The sequence below is a fragment of the Heterodontus francisci genome, chromosome 10, assembly GCF_036365525.1.
Source record: "Heterodontus francisci isolate sHetFra1 chromosome 10, sHetFra1.hap1, whole genome shotgun sequence".
NCBI classification, from domain to species: Eukaryota; Metazoa; Chordata; class Chondrichthyes; order Heterodontiformes; family Heterodontidae; genus Heterodontus; species Heterodontus francisci.
In genome coordinates, this window is record NC_090380.1 from 57,533,280 (window position 1) to 57,551,797 (window position 18,518).

The following is an 18,518-nucleotide window of genomic DNA, read 5'->3' on the forward strand; positions in this document are numbered from 1 at the left end:
ACAGATTCAATCGGTCTGGAGGCTTCACAACTCTCTCTGATCATGTTGTTTCCAGACACTGAAGATCAGTAGTCTCTGAACTCTTGTTTCTTGACTTGGACAGCCTTCATTGAGGGTTTGTACTATCTGGTGCTTTCTGAATTTCAGGATCAACGTCTGGTTTGTCCAAATGTATGATTGATTGACTTATTTGATGAATAGAAATAAGATCTTTCCTGTTTTCTTATCGTACATTCTGAAGTATATATTAAATAAGATCTCTTTTGATTCTCATCTGTCCTGATGATTTCTTCTTCTCTGCCCTTTTCTCCTTTCATCAGATTAGGTAGTTTCCTAGTACAGTATCCCTTATTATGATTATAAGCTTGTTACTTTTGGTAAGACTTTTCTCTCTCTTCAACTCTTTGATAATTCTGGACTTCTAGCTCTGGAAGTAATTTTTTGTGTTCAAAGCTTCCTTCTCATTAACAGTTCTGCTGGTACTAATTCACATAACAATGGAGTAGATCTATAGTTTAGGAGTGCTGTTTCAAAACCTTTGTTTTTCTTCAACAGTGATAGTTCTAACTCCTCTCTCAGCTTCACCATTAGATAGAGGATATCTAAGTAAGATGTACAAATCTACAGTTTTCAACAAAGTGCACAAGGTTGTTGTTTGCAAATTGTGGTCCATTATCAGAAACTATCTGGTCAGGTGTTGCAAAAATCTCCGATAAAGCTCGAATGACTATCTCAGTAGTCATTGTGTACAAACGATTGATTTCAATCCACCTTGAAAAAAAGTCAATGACAATCAGATAGAATTTTCCATTAAACATGAAGAGATCCATCCCCAGAAGTTCTCACAGTCTGGTTGGAAATTGGGTCGAGATAAGAGGTTCCCTCTGATCCTGTCTGTGCACTGCACATGCTTGGCAATTAGAAATCATTTCTTCTATATCTCATGATATTCCAGGCCACCACATGGATGACTGAGCCCATGCTGTACATTTCATTATACCCATGTGGCCCTGGAGTATTTTCTGCAAAATGTCTACCTGGAATGAGTCTAGAATCACTAGGAAATCATCCACAAAGGTAAAGCGCTTCCTGTGTTCAAAGAAGATTTTCATCCTCTTGGCACTGGGACGCTGCTGTGGCAAACCTTGCATGCAATACTGGCGGATACAGATGCATTCCTCATCTTGCATCTGAGCATAACAACTTTCTTGGAGCTTTTTTGAACTTGCTGGCCATTGTGATGCAGCGAACTGAGAATATGACTCAAATTCATGAATAAAGTTAACATCCTGTTGTGTAGGATGGTCAACAGTAGCTCTGGACAGTGCATCTGCTGTTGTTTGCTGCTTGCCCTGTACGTATACTGTTTCATACATGAATCTCTTTAGCCTCAACCGGAACCTCTGGATTCTTGGAGGCATCCGAGCAAGTTCCTTTATATCAAGTAAGGAAACTAGGGGTTTGTGGTTTGTCTCTATAACAACCTCTAACCCGATAATGTGCTTTGAGAACGTCTCACAAGCCCATGTGACTGCAAGCACTTCTTTTTCTATGACAGTGTACTTTGTCTCAGTCTCAGACAATGCTCATGATGCATAATAAAGCGGTCTTCGCGATCCATCTGGCTGTTTTTGAAAAGGACTGCCCCAAACCCTATGTGGCATCTGCTACAATTGTGGTTGGGAGTGAAGAGTTATAATGTGCTAAGATATCTTGCAAAATCAGCATCTCCTTGATCCTTTGAAATGCTTACTTTTAATGTGCATTCCAACACCATGCTTCAGCTTTCCATAATAGTTGGCTTAAGGGTTCAGTAGCTTGTGCTAGATTGGGTAAATATTTTGCCAACCGATGAACCATTATAAGGAATCGTTGAAGATCTTGGACAGAAGTAAGAAGTGGAAATTCACGACTGGCTCTCATCTTTTGTGGGTCTGCCATTATGCCTTTGCTACTTACAATGTGTCCTAAGAAACAAATGGATGTTTTCGAAAACTCACACTTTTCATTAAGTGTCAGGCCTTCTTCTTGTTGATGATTCAAAATGCTGTAACCCTCAGGTTATGTTCTTTGATGGATTCGCCATGGACTAAGATGTGATCCATTTGGCATATTATTCTTTTAAGGCCCTGTAGAATGTTCAACATAGTTCTTTAATATTTCCAGTGTTGATGCTATACCGAGTGGCAGACGATTAAAACAAAATCTTCCAGAGTAACGAAGGTTGTGAATAATCTTGATTTATTATCCAACGGAACTTGCCAAAAGCCATTATTCACTTCAACTTTTGTGAACATGGTACTTTTGGATAACTTTACCAAGCTTTCATCAACTGAGGACATCAGATGAACTTCTCCTGCCACAGCCTTATTAAGTTAAGTCTGCACAAATGCGAAGAGTACCATTATGTTTAGGAACTGGAACCATTCCTGAACACCCCTTTGTAGGTTCGGTGACAGGACAAATGATTCCCATCCTGGTCAGCTCTTCTAGCTGATGTTGAACTTGCTTCATTAGCGGGTGTGGTATATTCCTAGGCATGAAAAGACATACAGGTTTAGCGTCTTTTCTCAACGTAATGCTATATTCAGTCTTAAGTCTTCCTTGACCAGTAAATAATTTTGGAAAGTCTTGTTTGAAGCAACTGCTGGATTCTTGTTGCTTAACTTCTTCCACTTTTCTTGTAAGATGAAGGTCAATACAAGCTCTTCTACTTAAAAGAGAAAATTCCTGATTCTGTAGAACATACAGTGTTGTCCAATATCTGCTTTGGCTTGTACTGGAGTGTTGCCTGGCGCTTTCCCTTCATTTTCAGTTCAATTCCTCCTGGGCCATGTAACTGAGTTTCTGTTGGTTGCAGGTAATATGTTAATAACCATGGTTCATTGTCTAATAATACCGTTACACTTGCTCCAGTGTCTAGTTTAAAATTAGTGCTATGTCCGTTGACATATACATCTGCAGACCAGAATGCTTGATTCGGATTAGTGATCTCCCCAAGGAAGTTTTCAGATTTGCCTCCTGATGGAGATTGTTCAACTTCATTAATAGCTCTCTGCTTGAAGACTTTTTCTTTTGATCCTGTGGGAGTAGAGATTTTACTTTGGCACATCTTCCCAAAATAGCCTATTTTGTTACAGTGGAAGCATTCTGCTTTGTTTGCAGGATACTGTTCGCACCTGTGGGTCTTTTTGGCACTACCACCCCGCCCCCCCCCCCCCCCCCCCACCCCCCAACCCCTTGCCCACAGTGTACTTTCTTCACTGGTGCTTCTTTTACAGCCCTGTGGTTAAGGAGCTGTCCAGTTGCTGGAGGTTTCCTGAACCAAGGTCTTTCTTCACCTCACAAGATTGCTGTGTTCTTTTTCCGGATCTCAGCTTGTCTCACCAGATAAATTGCTTTTTCTAGGGTGAGGTCTTCCTTAGATTACAATAAATCTGATAGGGATTCATCAGTAATACCTACTACTATGTGATCTCTTATTAATTCTGCTCTTAGATGTCCATTTTAGCATCCTTCAGCTAGTCTGTAGAGGTCATTAATAAAAGCATCAATTATTTCACCTGGTTTCTGGATCCTTCTATTAAATCTTGCCCTTTCCAGAATCTGATTGCTCCTCAGGTTGAAATAGCTATCAAAGGGTTTTAAAACTTCATCAAATTTGTCTAATGTCTCATTAATGCCTTGTCTTGCAATAACATCATCTGCTATTGTTCCGATAGAATGCAGCAATGTGTTATCTTGCTCTGCTTCAGACTGGCTGTCTAATTTGCAAGCAATTCTGTATCTCAAAATTCTTTTACACGAGAGTGACCAATTTTGCATTTTATTTGGTCCTCCTATGTGTCCAAATCTCACTGGCATCTTAAATTTAAGATCCATGGCTTTTTATTTGGTTTACTTTGTTTTAATTTTTTTTCCTTCAGTATCAGAAGTTTCCCATGATGACTCCTGCTAGGGTCATCATTTCTCACTGTAAAATCTTGCTGTTAGACTCTATTTATTTCTTTAAACACAGTTTTGCAGTGTTTTTGCAATACACGTTTAACTCCCTTCACCTGGAGTATTGAGTATTTGCAGTCTCTTGGTATTTTTTCTGCCTTGCAGTCGCCACATATAATGGCAACGACCTTGGATCCATCCTCGCTAAGGACTTTTGGTCTTCCTGGTGCTGCCCGCCTAGTACCATTAGGAACAAATTTCTTTTACTCTCTTTACGGGTTGCTCACCAGATCCCCGATCGTTGCTTGGTTCTCTGACTCGAAGCTTGCAATCGCTGGGCTGGTATTTTCTTCACAGAATACCCACCTCTGTGGTGCAGCCTGAATGTCTCTATAAGCCGATTCCCCGATTCTCCACGCCTCCTTTGTCCAGAGAGTAGCTCTGGAGCTTTTTTACAGCCTCTCCTTGAGTTCTGCAGTTCTAGTGCTTTTCTTCAGGTCAGCTTTATTCAAAGTATTTTTCAAATTCTTCAGGGTGTTGTTGTATGGTAAGAACCATCGCTGTTCACCATATTGTATGCTTGGTTTGTCTGCTGCCACCTTTATATATTAGGTTAGTCTAGCTAGGAGAGATCACTGAGTCTTCAGTAGTTTTAACATTAACTCCTTCATTACATTTTAACTGTGTACAGATTTACATAAGTCTATGTGATTCCTCTGAACGCATGTTGTTCTCCTTTCAGTTTCTCACACATGCGATCTCACATCACCATGGCGGAGGTAGTCCTCACACTATCTCAAACATCAACCCTTTCAAACCCTTATATTATAACTTCATGACTCTTTCAGAAAAATGTCTTCACCTGACAGATGGAGGAAGAAAAAGCATGAAACATAAAGGGTGGATGGCAAACAGAAAAGGCAGAGACGGAAACAGAAAGGGCAAGAGATTTGGAGGTGTAATGTTGTCTTTGGCAATAGTGTAAAATGGACACATTCGATTAGCTGTCCAATATTCATCTCGTCTGATTTTCATTTTAATTTGAGAGACATATAACAGGTGGCTAAATCAATATCACCTGTACTATTTATCACCCAAAGTCTGAATTGCCCACAAGCAGAGAAACATTTAAAGGAAGAATTATTTTTATAATTTTGTCTGTGAACAACACTATGGGGCATAAGCTAGTATTTTATTCTATCTTGTACATTTTATTTTTGCTTCCTAAACCACAAAATTGAGTTTCCTTGTGTAAGCAATGAAGAGCAGACTAGGGGATGGGAGAGAAATTGTGATAGTTCCTTTCACAAAGTTACTATCAATGACACAAATGGTTGCACATTAATTCCTAGCTTCCTTTATTAATGTTTGAGCAGTAGTTGTCTGCTATAAATGTATGAAAAAGTCTGATGTGTCTTACTGAATTCCGTGCTTTTCAAGGTCACCAAAATTAATCCTGTTTAACCTCAGTTGCACTATTATTAAAAGAGGCAAAGTATGCAGTTTTATTCCTAAATTGCAAACTGATAATACCATGAAAGATTGCATTGGAAAAAGTGCTTTGGGTGGGGACATCAAAGTTCATTTGGTGAAGTAGCCAAAATCAGTGCCTTAAATCAGATTTTGAGGTGCATTATTCATCACTGTGTGGTGTATGCTTCATTATTTGTTATTACATAGTGCCTTGAAGCCGCCAGTATCCATTTATGAAATGACAGCTTTTCACTAGCAGTATTTTGGAGGCTGTGTATTAAAAATGCATACTCCTTGTGCTAGCCCAGCAGAAAGGAAACAGTAGATTTTTAATGTTGCATCTTGAAAAATGTCAGAATTATTCTGTGTTTCATATAGCAGGTGGCTAAATCAATATCACCTGTATTATTTATCACCCAAAGTCAGAATTACCCACAAGCAGAGAGACATTTATGGGAAGAATTATTTTCATAATTTTGTCTATGAACAACACTATGGGACAAGGTTGAGAAATTATAGATGTTTGAAATTGATTAATTGTGAATGAAATAAATATTTTCTCAAAGCTGGTGCTGCTAGACAATATATTCCTTGTGATGGGCTTTAATGTTCAACTTATAACTAATAACAGCGAAGTGTCTAGCAACAAAAATGTGTAATTTCATCCAGAGTAGACCTGTGAGCACAGTACTAGATGCCCAGTAATGGAAAACTTAATATGACACTAATTATTTTACCATGAATTTGTTTTGCAAACACAAACCATGTTAATAGACTGAACAATAGATGCAAGATGTCCAAAATATTTATGATTTAGAAGTTCTTCATTGTATTATTCTTTTCATACTCTAGACATATTATTACAATATTCATAAGTATCAGTTAAAAGAAGCCATATCCAATATTCCTTATAAACTCTAAACAGATCCCAACTATAAAACAATCTTGTGTGTTTCACTTAAATGTGCTCCATATTCTGCAGCACTTCCAAAATATAACATATTTTGTACATTCTGGCTTTAATTGTCTTATGTTTTGGAATCTCTAATGTGTTACAACCATATTTGTATCTAAAATGGTCAATAATTATTTATAGGAGGGAAGTAAAGAAAAAATGTTCAAATAAATTAATATTTGGGAGCTGAATTTATGCATTTGAAGAATGTTCCTTGCTCATTTGGGGCTTGTTTGTGCACAGTCCAAAACAAGCTTAGGAGCAAATATGCAATACCTTTAACTTGTTTGACATTGTAAATCCTTCGTAATGCAAAATAATCTATCAGGTTAAATATCTGAATGCTCTATATTGTGGGTTCACATTTCATGGCTCAGTATTCAGTTTGGTTCAATGTCACTCGGATCTATTCTAATTGGCCTACAATGGTAAAAGTGGTCACCACTGGCCTTGTATCAAATTGTCTGCATTCATACAAATATATGTAAAAAGCATACTGGATGTCGAATAGAGGATTTGTGTCAGTATTCCAGTCTTGTGGTGCAAATGACTGATAAACTGCTCAATCTTTGTTCTCTCAGTTTATGCGAAATGATTGAATATTCTATATGCACTTCATGTAACCATCTGTTATCTTCCATATAAATAGTGTAGTCACAGCATGTTCCTGTTATTAGTCTTTAGAATGAACAGCATAAAAACTTAAGATATTTGAACTGATTCATAACTTTCCTGTATTTTGGCTGTTTCTTTTAGTTACTATTGTTTGACAATTGATTGGAATTTTTGTTCTTTTTTTAAAGGTGCTATGTTGATGACAGGATTTCAAAGGTTGCTTGGCTGAACCGATCCAATATCATTTTTGCTGGAAATGACAAATGGTCCCTGGACCCACGAGTCACTCTATTGACCAGTGCTCGCTTAGAGTATAGCCTTCAGATTCAACAGGTGGATGTATCTGATGAAGGTCCTTACACATGCTCAGTGCAGACCCAGCACCACCCTAAGACCTATCAAGTGCATTTGATAGTGCAAGGTAAGGTCTTTGTGTCTCTTATTTGTCTGTCTATCTATTTGCCAAAGCAGTATATGAAAGCTCCTGCAAGAGGGATCAAGCTAGTTGATTTAATGTTGTCTAAGTCGCCATTCATAAAGACACACTGCTGAGTTTGGTAAATGGCTGTTTATTTAATTGTCTTCAGAGGAGGTTATTACAAGAGGATTAATTTCTGTCTTGCTACCAAGACTGATATACCACAAATCACGAGCACATCGTAAAGAGTTAGAGCATAATTTGAAATCTTAAGGCAAAGATGTATGCTTGGAAATTGGATTGCGCCACCCCCCGCCGCGCCCAAATTGGGCACAATCCCAGTACAATGAGTGCCAATTAGCTTGCCAGCTGTGGTCCGCCAGCCTCATTAGGATAGTACAGGTGAGCTGCAGGCACAAGTCACAGCCTCAGAGACAGCTGTCCTGTTGTGAGGATAGAAAAATTAGGTGGGACGCTAACGCAGAGCCTTGAGTGAGTCTGGGGGAAGGGGGAGGCAGTCACAAGGGTGGTGAACAGCAGTTGGCAGTGGCTCTCAGTTTTAACGTGGAGCACCTCTGCTCCTCTCAGATCCACATTCAGGTAAGTATTTTCAAAAATTTGTTAAGGAACATTGGTTAAGCCATTTGTATACTTGGTAATTCAGAACAGAGCAAATCCAACAACTGCTGCATTCTGGCTAAACCCATGTCCTGTGGCATTGGAAATGAGGCCCTAGAAATATAATGGCACCACATTGGTTTTTCAGATGGAAAACAGACGATTAAGCTTCCAATAAGCTGGGTGGGATGTGCATACATATTTTGTGCTGAAAGTGCAGCCTCCACCATACTGCATCATGCTGCTCTATAGGCATCCAGAGTGCATGCCAGAATTATTTAAATCACTGATTAAAATATTATAATAAAGGTCCTGCAATACACGATATTGAGCTGCCCCAACACCTGACTCACCATGTGATGAACTTGTCCAGCAACACATGGTGTTAAGTGGCTAGAAGGATTCTCACCAGCATTACTTAAATAGCTGATCCACTACATAATGGTTAGTTGCTGGTTTGTCCCTTGAGGCCGCTGGTCAACATGCACGTGTTCTCTGACCATGAAAAGTTAATTCTGACTGCTGAGAAGATGATTTTGCTGGTGCTGGACTGTTTTTGACTGCTTTCCCAACAGTTGCACTATAATCATGGCTGGTCTAGTGGGGCTGCTCCATAAGGAGGTCACCAAGACTCTCTAGATGAGGAGGAATACCTGTATCTCTTTCCCATTGGACAGAACAAAGTAGGACGAGACAACACTGGGCTTTGCATGCATTACAGACTTCATTAGGGTCTAAGGTGCCACAGCCTGCACTCTTATTACCTTGCTTGTGGTCCTTCACCAGTCTGCTATCTTTCTCAATAGATAGGGTTTCATTTCCACAATGTCCAACTTTCTTGCAACCGTAAACAGCGCCTTATGAAGGTCTATGCATAGTTTCCTGGCAATAGTTATGGTTCCTTGGTTTTGCGCAAGTTCTCTGTGCCATCTTTGTTCCAACTAGGTCATCCAGCTACAGGCTGACGACTTGGCAACAAGAGATATTGTTATGATCCTGCAGTTATTTTTTGGGAAGAATGCGGTATGCCTTTAAGGCTGGCAAGGGAGCAGTACTGCTTTAAGGCAGCAAGCTCTAAAAACTGAGTCAAAGAATGCATTCCCATTGCTCCTAGATACAGCCATTTGGAGACTGAGAGTCAAAGAGTGCATTCTCGTTGCCCGGGATACAGCCATTCAGGACCAGAGATCAAGAGATACAATGTTACAATTTAATTTTGATCTGGCTTTTTTGGAAACAGACTGTTCTAACAGGGAAACAGACAAACAGCTGTGTGTTACCACCTGAAAGGAGCACTCCCAGACTATTTAAACTGAAGGAAGAGAATTTGGTCTGTTTATTTATTATTCTGTCTCAAAATTCTAAAAAGTCAAGCCGAAACAGTGATCTCTGATAATTTAAACTGAAGGAAGGCAAGTTAGACTGTGACAAACTTTTATCCCTCAAAAAATTCTGAAGCCAAATTGATCAATTAAAAAGTGTTTGCAAGTTGTTAATTGTTGAAATTCATCGCTGGAGAAGGAACAACAATTTCGACTTCTGAATTAGACTATGGACTGTTCTACTGTTGAAGAACCTTCCTTTTTTTCCCTGTCGGATGGCTGTGAGGACTTCAAGCAACCTTGGACTGTTCCACATCCGACAGGAGCGTAAATCTGCAAGGACTCTAATTTTTTCTGTTATAAATATTGTTCATATTGTAGTAGAGTTTAAGAATTTAGTTTTTCTAATTAAACAGTTAATTTGTTGATTTAAAGACACCTGCTTTGGTTGGCCTCATTTGGGGGTTAATAGATGGTATAATTTGGCTGCGTCTTTATTTAATTTGGAAAGTTTAAAATGATATGTTAGGTGATCTGTGGAGGGACAGGATTGAATTAACAGTGTGTTTCTCCCACCACAATCAGAATTGCATATTTTGTTAGGGGCTTTAACTTTGCACTTTCCCATCATGATGGACCAGCCCTATTGCCACCTGGAAACAAGATGGGCACGCGGACTAAGAAGAGCTACATGAAGAGGCTGAAGCCCTGGATTGGCATCGACCACCACCGCTCCAAGCTTTCAGAGCTCTCGGAGACAAGTTCATTGAATAGCGCTTCACCTGAACATCCCTCCCATTCCCAATACAGCAACAGTCCTTATCCTTACTACAATCATCTAAATTACTTCCTTCTGTCCTGAGTTATGGGTCTAGGCTTCACTTCATAGCAAATATAAAGACCAACACCAAATCCAGAACAAAAAACAAATATTTTAAACAACTAAATTCCATCAGTAGCTAATAGTTAACAGAAATTCTTAAGAATTGTTTGTTGTGCAAGCCCTTTGTGCCTGTCTTGTGTGCTTGTTTACTTATTCTATGAAATGTTTGCCAGTGGCAATGCTCAGAGAAGAGGAAGGCTGCTGAGCTTCCATTGAGACTACTTCAAATGGCTGTAGTGGTTGACCTTGAGGAGGTCTAGGCCTTGAGGGTTTGTGTGCACTCAGCAGTGCGGGCCGTGATAGTCTGACCTAGCTGGCTGTCCAGTGCTAACAAGGCCACTGACAGAGTGAGTGTCAGCAAGCGTGTTTCCCATGGAGCCAAGGTCACTTTCAGAAGACTGCGCCTCAGCATTCCTATAGTGCTGCAGAAGACAGAGTGTCGGCGTGAGGTGACCTGCTGGAAGCACTTGCCAACACTGGCCCCCAAGCCAAGATGGTAGCCATCTGAGTCTACATGGCAGCAGAGTTGGGAACTGTCAGCAAAGGCCCCCTCATGGTGGGCACCACTGTCATTTTCATGGAACTGACTACTCAGACGATGTTGGACAGAATGGTCTCCATACTCTTCACAAAGCCTTGACATCACTTTAGCGAATGATTTCTCTGCTCAGGTCACTGGTTAAAATTGCAGTTGGGCGTCATCAGATCCTAATCTGTGTATTTAAAGTTGGACCCCACTGGCTTCAAACAAGGGTCCTTGTCGCCTGCCCAAAAGAGCAGGTTAAATTTACAGGTGGAGCAGGTCATTGGTTGGAAGGTTTTCCCGGTTGAATTTAACAGCCCTCTGGCTTGGTTCTCACCGGACAAGTTCAGTTAAAATCCTCTCTATACATTTTATCCTTATTTTTATATTGCCATTATAAATTCCTGATGTCCACATTTATTTTGAAAATTGCCTCTGTAAGTTGTCATGTTCTAATTACGACTGTTCCTCCACCAGCCCGTGTAGTGCTGGTGCTGAGTGCCTCTACTGGGAAAAGGTGTAATTATAACATGACAAGTTTATTCAGTAGTTTCCATTATAAATGGAAGACATAGGGCTTTCTAATGCAAAACGTTGACAGGACGTGCATGCAGATGTAACATGTTTAATATATAGCAACATAAGTAATTGGAGGGCAGAATTTCCTGCTCCATAAGCCTTTCTGCTACCAAAATCCAGGGTGCTACACGATGCTGACAGATGAAAGTCAAGTGACCCAAACCAGAAGATATTTTATTTCAGAAGATGGAAAGCTTTGTTTCCACATGGCACCCACAGCTTGGCTGAAAACTGATGGAAATCACCCAGCAGAAGGAATTAAATTCAAGTGACAAGCAGTCTTTGAACTTGAAATTACTGCTGTTTGTTGGAAGTTAAGTACTCAACCATTTGCACCAAGAGCCTCCTGTGATTACTTAGTGACTGAAAAGCAGAAAACAGCATTACTTTTTTCTTCTTCTTAGGAAATAATTTTACTGAACATGATGCCATTTGCTGGAGCACTTCATGTAGACAAGAATTTCTTTGACAATGTTTTGTTTCAAAATATAATGTTTCTTCATTCCATCTTAAGTGAAAATCTCGCACCGTTAAAAGGTTAAAAAATGCAACAATTTGGGACAGCCAGTCTTCAGAAAGGGAATCAAGGAACAAGATTTATTAAATACGTCTACAATATTTTGGAAAGTGAAACTGCCTCCTTGGCCTTTACATTCCTGTGTTGAGTAATAAATTAATATTTAGGGAATTGTTGCATCATTCTTGCCAAAAATGTAAATTTAATGCTTATAGAAAGTGTAGCAGATCATTCCTGAAATGAGAAATGAAGTATATCGGAAAATAATTTTTGGAGATAGTAGCCATAATTTCTGTAGCTCACTGAGTGCGAGCAAGAACAGGAGGTTTTTAATTGTTCCGTATATGGTTGGTAAAGGAGGAATGCCTCCAAGAAGTATTGTTGAAGCCTTTAGATTCTTGAGAGTTTCTAAGCAGCATGACAGGGCAGAGCAATCTTACTGAGTGGCAGGATTCCCCGAAGTACAAGGAGTCATAGATTGCAACTACATGGTCACACATGCTCCCTTTATCAATCCCACCAGTTACACTAATTCAGTCATTCAGTATCCAACTTGTTTGTGACCAGCAGCACTACGTCATGAAAGTAAATGCTTGCTTTCCTGGAAGAGGCCTTCATTTTCAGGCAATCCACGTGCATGCAATTTTTCAGCCTGAAATGTTTGGGTGGATATGGGGAGATCAGGGGAGCTCTGTAGAGCTACAACTGATGGCATCTATGTGCTTTCCTATGACAGGAGCTGTGCATCGCCATCAAGTGTTCCATTCTGAGATCAGAGTCATCATAGAGCGTTTGTAATTTTGAAGGCACACTTCAGGAGCTGGATAAATCTTGGGTGCTTTTCAATATAGACCAGTTAGATCAGGGTTGTCCAACATTTTCACGTGGGGGGAGCACATTACAATTTTTGTCTTACATGGAGGGCCAGTGAGACAATTTTGGAAAGATAAAGGCATTAAAAATTTATCTTACTATTAATCAAAACAATAAATGTGGATTTTTGTGAAGAAGCTTTAAATGAGAATATTAATTTATTGACCTATTTTCTGATCACTATGTTGGACACTGATTTAGTGAGATACCTGCCATTTTTTTTGCTTATGCAAATAGTCAATGTTTGCCTGCACACTTGTCGCGATGCGGTGTCCTCCGGATAGATGTTTATCTGTCAGGAGTGATCTTGATCACTCTCTCTCCCTTTCTTTCTGTCTCTCTCTCTGACTCTCTGTCTCTCTTTCTCTCTCTGACTCTCTCTCTCTCCCTGTGTTCTCCCCTCTGTGTTGCTCCCCCTCTCTGTGTTGTTCCCCCTCTATCTGTGTTGTTCCCCTGACCTGTGTTATCTTCTCTCTCTGTGTCCCCCCCTTTTTCTCTCTCTGTCCCCCTTTCTCTCTGTGTCCCCTCTTCCTCTCTTGCTCTGTTCCCCTCTCTCTCTGTTCCCCCTCTCTCTCTGTTCCCCCTCTCTCACTGTTCCCTCCTCTCTGTCCACCCTCTCTATCTGTCCCCTTCTCTCTGTGTACCCTCTCTGTTCCCCCCTCTCTTCCCCTTCTCTTCCCCCTCTCTTCTCCTGTCTTCCCCCCCCCCCCTCTCTTCCCCCCCTCTCTCTGTCTTCCCCTTCTCTCTCTGTCTTCCCCTTCTCTCTCTCTGGCTCCCCGTCTCTCTCTCTTTCCCTGTCTCTCTTTCTTTCCCTGTCTCTCTTTCTGTCTCCCCCTCTCTCTCTGTACCCCCCTCTCTCTCTCTCTCTCTCTGTCTACTCCCCCTTGCCCCCATCTCTCTCTGTCTCCCCCCCATCTCTCTGTCTTGCTTCCCCTGATACAAGATTTTCGTGTTGCCATGCTCCACCTCAAAGCTACACCTATGGATATGGGCCTGCCGTCACCAGCAGAGATCATGTTTGGCAGACCAGTGTGGACAATTCTGCCAAGCCATTATCTATCCAAGTTCTCCGAGATGCAGGAGACACTGCTCAAAAAATGGGAGAATGAAGATGGTGCATGACTGACACGCAGGGACAGAACTACCTCAGCTACATGTAGGACAAAAAGTCAGGGTCATACACCCCACAATGAAAACATGGTTGACTGCAGAGTTGTCCGGAGTGTGCGGTGAGCCTAGGTCCTATGAGATTGCAACATCTAGCAGCGCGGTGTTAAAAAGGAACCAAAGCCAACTGAGGGAGGTGTGCAGTACTCCAATTGCGCACGGCAGACTTGAGAGAGCACACTCCAAAGATAGGGGTGTGACAGATCAACAGGACAGTAGCCAGCACATTGACAACATGCCTGTAAACCTAAAACAGCCAAGGATGACATCCCCAGAAGGTTATACCATAACCAGACCTGGAATGTTATCAACCACCGAAATGATATGTGGACGTATGAGTCTCTATACTTGTAAAGTTTATAATCTCTATCCATGTGTAAATAATGATGTCTAATTTTATGTATTTTTACTTTTAGCATACGAGACTTATCTTTGGAAAGAAGGGAGAATGTGGTATGATTGCTTTAAGAGTGATGTCCTTTTAAAATCATAGTATGCTAATAAGCTGAGTACCAGGACGCAGTCATGTGACTACAAGCCAGTCTCACTCTGTAACTGTAACGCCAAGAGGCAGGTCCTGTAAATAGTTAGCTCTGCACTGTATATACTTGTTAGCTGTTTAATAAAACTGTTTGAGATCTTCAATCAACTGAACTTGCATCAGACAACATACAAAGCTTCTCATTACATCCCCCCCTCTCTCTCTGTCTCTCTGACAGTTGCAGGGAGCGGGAGCACTCAGCACTTCAGCTTTGTGGTTGTCAGTTTTTTTTAAAATTGCTGAGTTTCACAGCTGACAGATACCGATATTGGCACTAGCCGTTTCCCATCTTCGGACAGATTTGAGATTTTCCAGTAGCCTTTTAAAAAAAAAGTCAGAAAACCTTGAGTCTGTCAGATGTTGGGAAACTGCTGCTGCCGCTTCCAGCACCTGTCAGCTGTAAAACTGACTTGCGATTTTATTTTTTTAAAAGCCAGTCTGGAAGAAGAAGACAATGGAAAATTTCTCATCTCTGAAATACATCCGCGGGCTGGAAGGAGACCTTTGGCGGGCCGGACTCTGGTCCACAGGTCGTATGTTGGATAACCCTGAGCTAGATTCTGAAGAATTATGTTGGTGTGCTCCTTGCTCCATAGCTTTGCCTCACAAGCCAGTCTCTTCATAGAAGGCCTGGAAGAGGAAGTTGTCAAATGTTCAGCAGGGGGACCTAGCAGAGGCACAATAACAGCATCTTTGTTGACCTAACCTCCTTCCTCATCTAGATTTGTGTCAGTCGCTTGTCAATTGAAGCTTTTGAAAAATTTAGGCTTTGATTCCCTCTACCTGAACTGTCCAATATGTCTAGACTGTAAATACTACCTGCAAAAACATTAACACTTTTGGTTGCTGTTGCTTGGCCCTTCAAGATACTACACCAAGATAGTGTTTAAATCCCAGCTCACTGCAAGGCCAAGCTCCCAGTCAGGGATGTGACTATTGTCTGTAACCCTAATTATTTATATTCAGCTGACCCTAGAATATTTGTACTTGTTAACATTGCTTCCGTCAGGCATCACTTAACACTGGCAATCACATCAGAGAAAAAAAACTAGGCTGTTAAGTTTCTGGGAAAAGGTAGCCCAGGATAACAGGACCAAAGCTGTTAGACTCCACTTCCCCCAGTGGTGGAAGATCCCAGCAATATTATCCTTATAGACAACAGAGACTTAATGGCCAACAAAGGGAATTGTGGAATGGAAGGAAATGACACTGACAGTTCCATGACAACTGAAGCAAGATAAACAGAGTAAGCCACATTTTCTATGAATGCAATGTACTGAGCAGATTTATCACTTCACTTGGAAATTCCCACTGAAAAGATTTCAAAGGAGTACAGTCCCAATGCAACATTTTTGAAAAGATGTAGCTATGTTGTGCACAATTATTGTAATATAGTATGAATTCTAAATATATCCTAAATAGGATTTATCAAAAGAAAGCTTAACCCTTGTTGGGTTATGACAACCACATAGCTGTTGCAATGTTGCTGCAACTAGATAATTTATTTTTAGATATTAAATCAGGTCAAGTCCTATGAGACACAGTTTAAAAAAAAATCAGCACCTTACTTTCTGTTTACTTTGAATGAACTGTTACTGCTTCAGTGAGTCAACCTACAGTTGAATTGTATTAACAATCTGTTCAGCAGTGGACATTTAACTCTATGAAAATATAACTATGCTAACAAAGAACCATATATTTCCTTTTAGCTGAGACTGTTTTCAGCACTGGGACCTTCAGTGGCAAAGCCTTTGAATGTTTTCACTTTCTTTGATTTCTGTGTTTCAACAGAATGGGAAATAATTAAACAGGAGGTGAAAAGATACAGATGAAATATATTCTAGTGCGGAGAAAAGGGCAGTATACTGAAACTTAGGATTCCATGGATGATGAGGAGATTAGCACTTGCATGGCAGACAATAAAAATGAAAGACAGGACAAATGTAAATACCGCACAGTTATAAGGAAAGCTAAGAGGGCATATCAAAGAAAATTAGTTAGAAAAAAAGTGCACCATGTAGTCATAGGGAGATAGTCTAGGCTGGGTTAGAGCCCCTAAGAAATGTTGGAAATAAGCTTGTAGTGGGGAATGAGGATATGGCAAAGATACTAAATAAATACTTTGCCCTGATTTTTACACAGGAGATGGATATTGTGATTGTAGAACTGCCAGAGCTGAGTGTAGAACAATTTGGATGTTACTAATGAAAATTAAATGGCACTAAATAAGTTACTAGGTCATCTGCAAAAGGCTGAGGCAGAGCTACCAGTGGATGTCCATGAGTCATGAATTTTTGATCCTAGGCCCTCAGTCGGGATCTGGTGTATCGTCAGCACAGATACACTTGTTTTCATCAACAGTATCTGGACAATGGTGGTGGAAGTTGTACCTGCCTTGGGGGTTCAGGCCAGGGTTGGGGGAAGATGAGAGGATTCTCTTTCATGTTTTTAATTTAATTGCGTTGGTTGTGCTATCTAATGTTATTTCACATATCCTCACTGAACCCTCACAAAGAAGATCATTCCTTTCTGGAAAAACCTGTTACCAACTCCCTCGGTAAGAGTAATTGAGTGTAACAAATCCATTCACAATTGCAGTGTAGCAAACACAGAGCTTTCTGAATTAAATGACAACCCTAAAAAGTCTGACAGGCATTCAGTAAATGTCAGTGTGTAAGTAAGCAATCTGTGTAATGACTGTCAAAGCTGGACATGAAGCTTATAGAACCGACAAAAAGAAAACAATCTGAAACAGACAGTTGAAGTAAGGTGGGGAATTTTAACCTTACCTCCAGGGACTGGATCATAACATCTAGGCTGACATTCCAGTCCAGTACAGAGAGAGTGCTGCATTGTCAGAGGTGCCATCTTTTGGATAAGTTGTTAAACTGAGGCTCCATCTGCCCTCTCAGATGGACATGAAAATCATTCTATGAAGAGCAGTGGAGCTATCCCCATTGCCCGAGCCAATATTTATCCCTCAACCAACATAACAAAACAAATTATCTGGTCAGTATTCATTGCTGTTTGTGGGACCTTACTGTGTGCAAACTGGCTGCCATGTTGTCACACTGATGATACTTCAAAAAGTCTTCATCCGCTGAGAAGCACATTGGGATGCCCTAAGGTCATTAAAGGAACTATGTAAATGCGTCTTTTTTTTTAACCTGCCTGGTGAAAGCCAGACAGATCAGGAGTTAAATTACCCCCAATTACTTACCTGCCCTGTGAACCTGTGATTTTTACCTGCAAGTGGCAAGGGCATCTGGCCAAAGCCAACGGGGTCCTTCTTTACATATACATATCAGCTCCCAATGATGGTGGCCACAACCACTGAGCTGAAATCAGGCCACCCCAACTGAATAGAAATCAATACATAAAACCACCCAAGAAAAGTCTGATATCTGCCCGATGAACCGAATTGCTACCCATTGAATGGGAATTCAATTATTAACTCCCAAATCACCCACCCCATTCAGTGAAATCTTCCCATCCCCTACGGGGGAGAAGGAGGTCTCACAAACCCCTACATCCCATCCCCACTGGAGACAAAGATAACCTTACTTTACAAAAGGTAGGCAGGCATAGGGCTGATTCTTTCTCAGTGGGGTGAGAGGGCAATTTTCAGGTCAGTGAACACACAGGAAGAGGTTTGAACATTTTAAAAAATAAACTATACCCGCAGCTGCCAGACCACCATGGAGGAGAAGCCCCTCTGGTGCAGGGGTGTAGAGGAGTTGGCGGAGATGATGGGGAACTAAAAGAGGCCTCGTGGACCCCTGGCCAGCTGCCTACAAACCTCTTCCGAGGGCGCCTCAAGCTAGACGCACCCTCATGGTCCAGATGCTGCAGCGGAAGCAACCACCTCTGCCAGTGTGGCTGCTGTCCTTCCAAAGCTGCAGGCCCTCTGATTGGGCCTGCAGCTTCAGGAGCCCACCCGTCACCCTTAATTCGACAGTGGACATCAAGGCATCAAATTCGGAGTCTCCTCCCATTAGATCGTGCCGGCATGTGTGAAAGGTCATCGACCTAAAACATAAACTCTGTTTCTCTCTCCACAGATGTTACCTCATGTGCTGAGTATTGCCAGCA

General features: G+C 41.0%; 1 protein-coding gene across 1 annotated transcript in view; it reads left to right on the forward strand.

The window, feature by feature from the left end:
• LOC137374452 (limbic system-associated membrane protein-like) overlaps positions 1 to 18,518 on the forward strand; it is a 1,003,210-nt gene that overhangs the window by 433,178 nt on the left and 551,514 nt on the right. Inside the window, exon 2 of the mRNA XM_068040581.1 lies at positions 7,174 to 7,406. Within this exon, the coding sequence (XP_067896682.1) occupies positions 7,174 to 7,406 (233 nt within the window). The remainder of the gene's footprint in view (positions 1 to 7,173; positions 7,407 to 18,518) is intronic.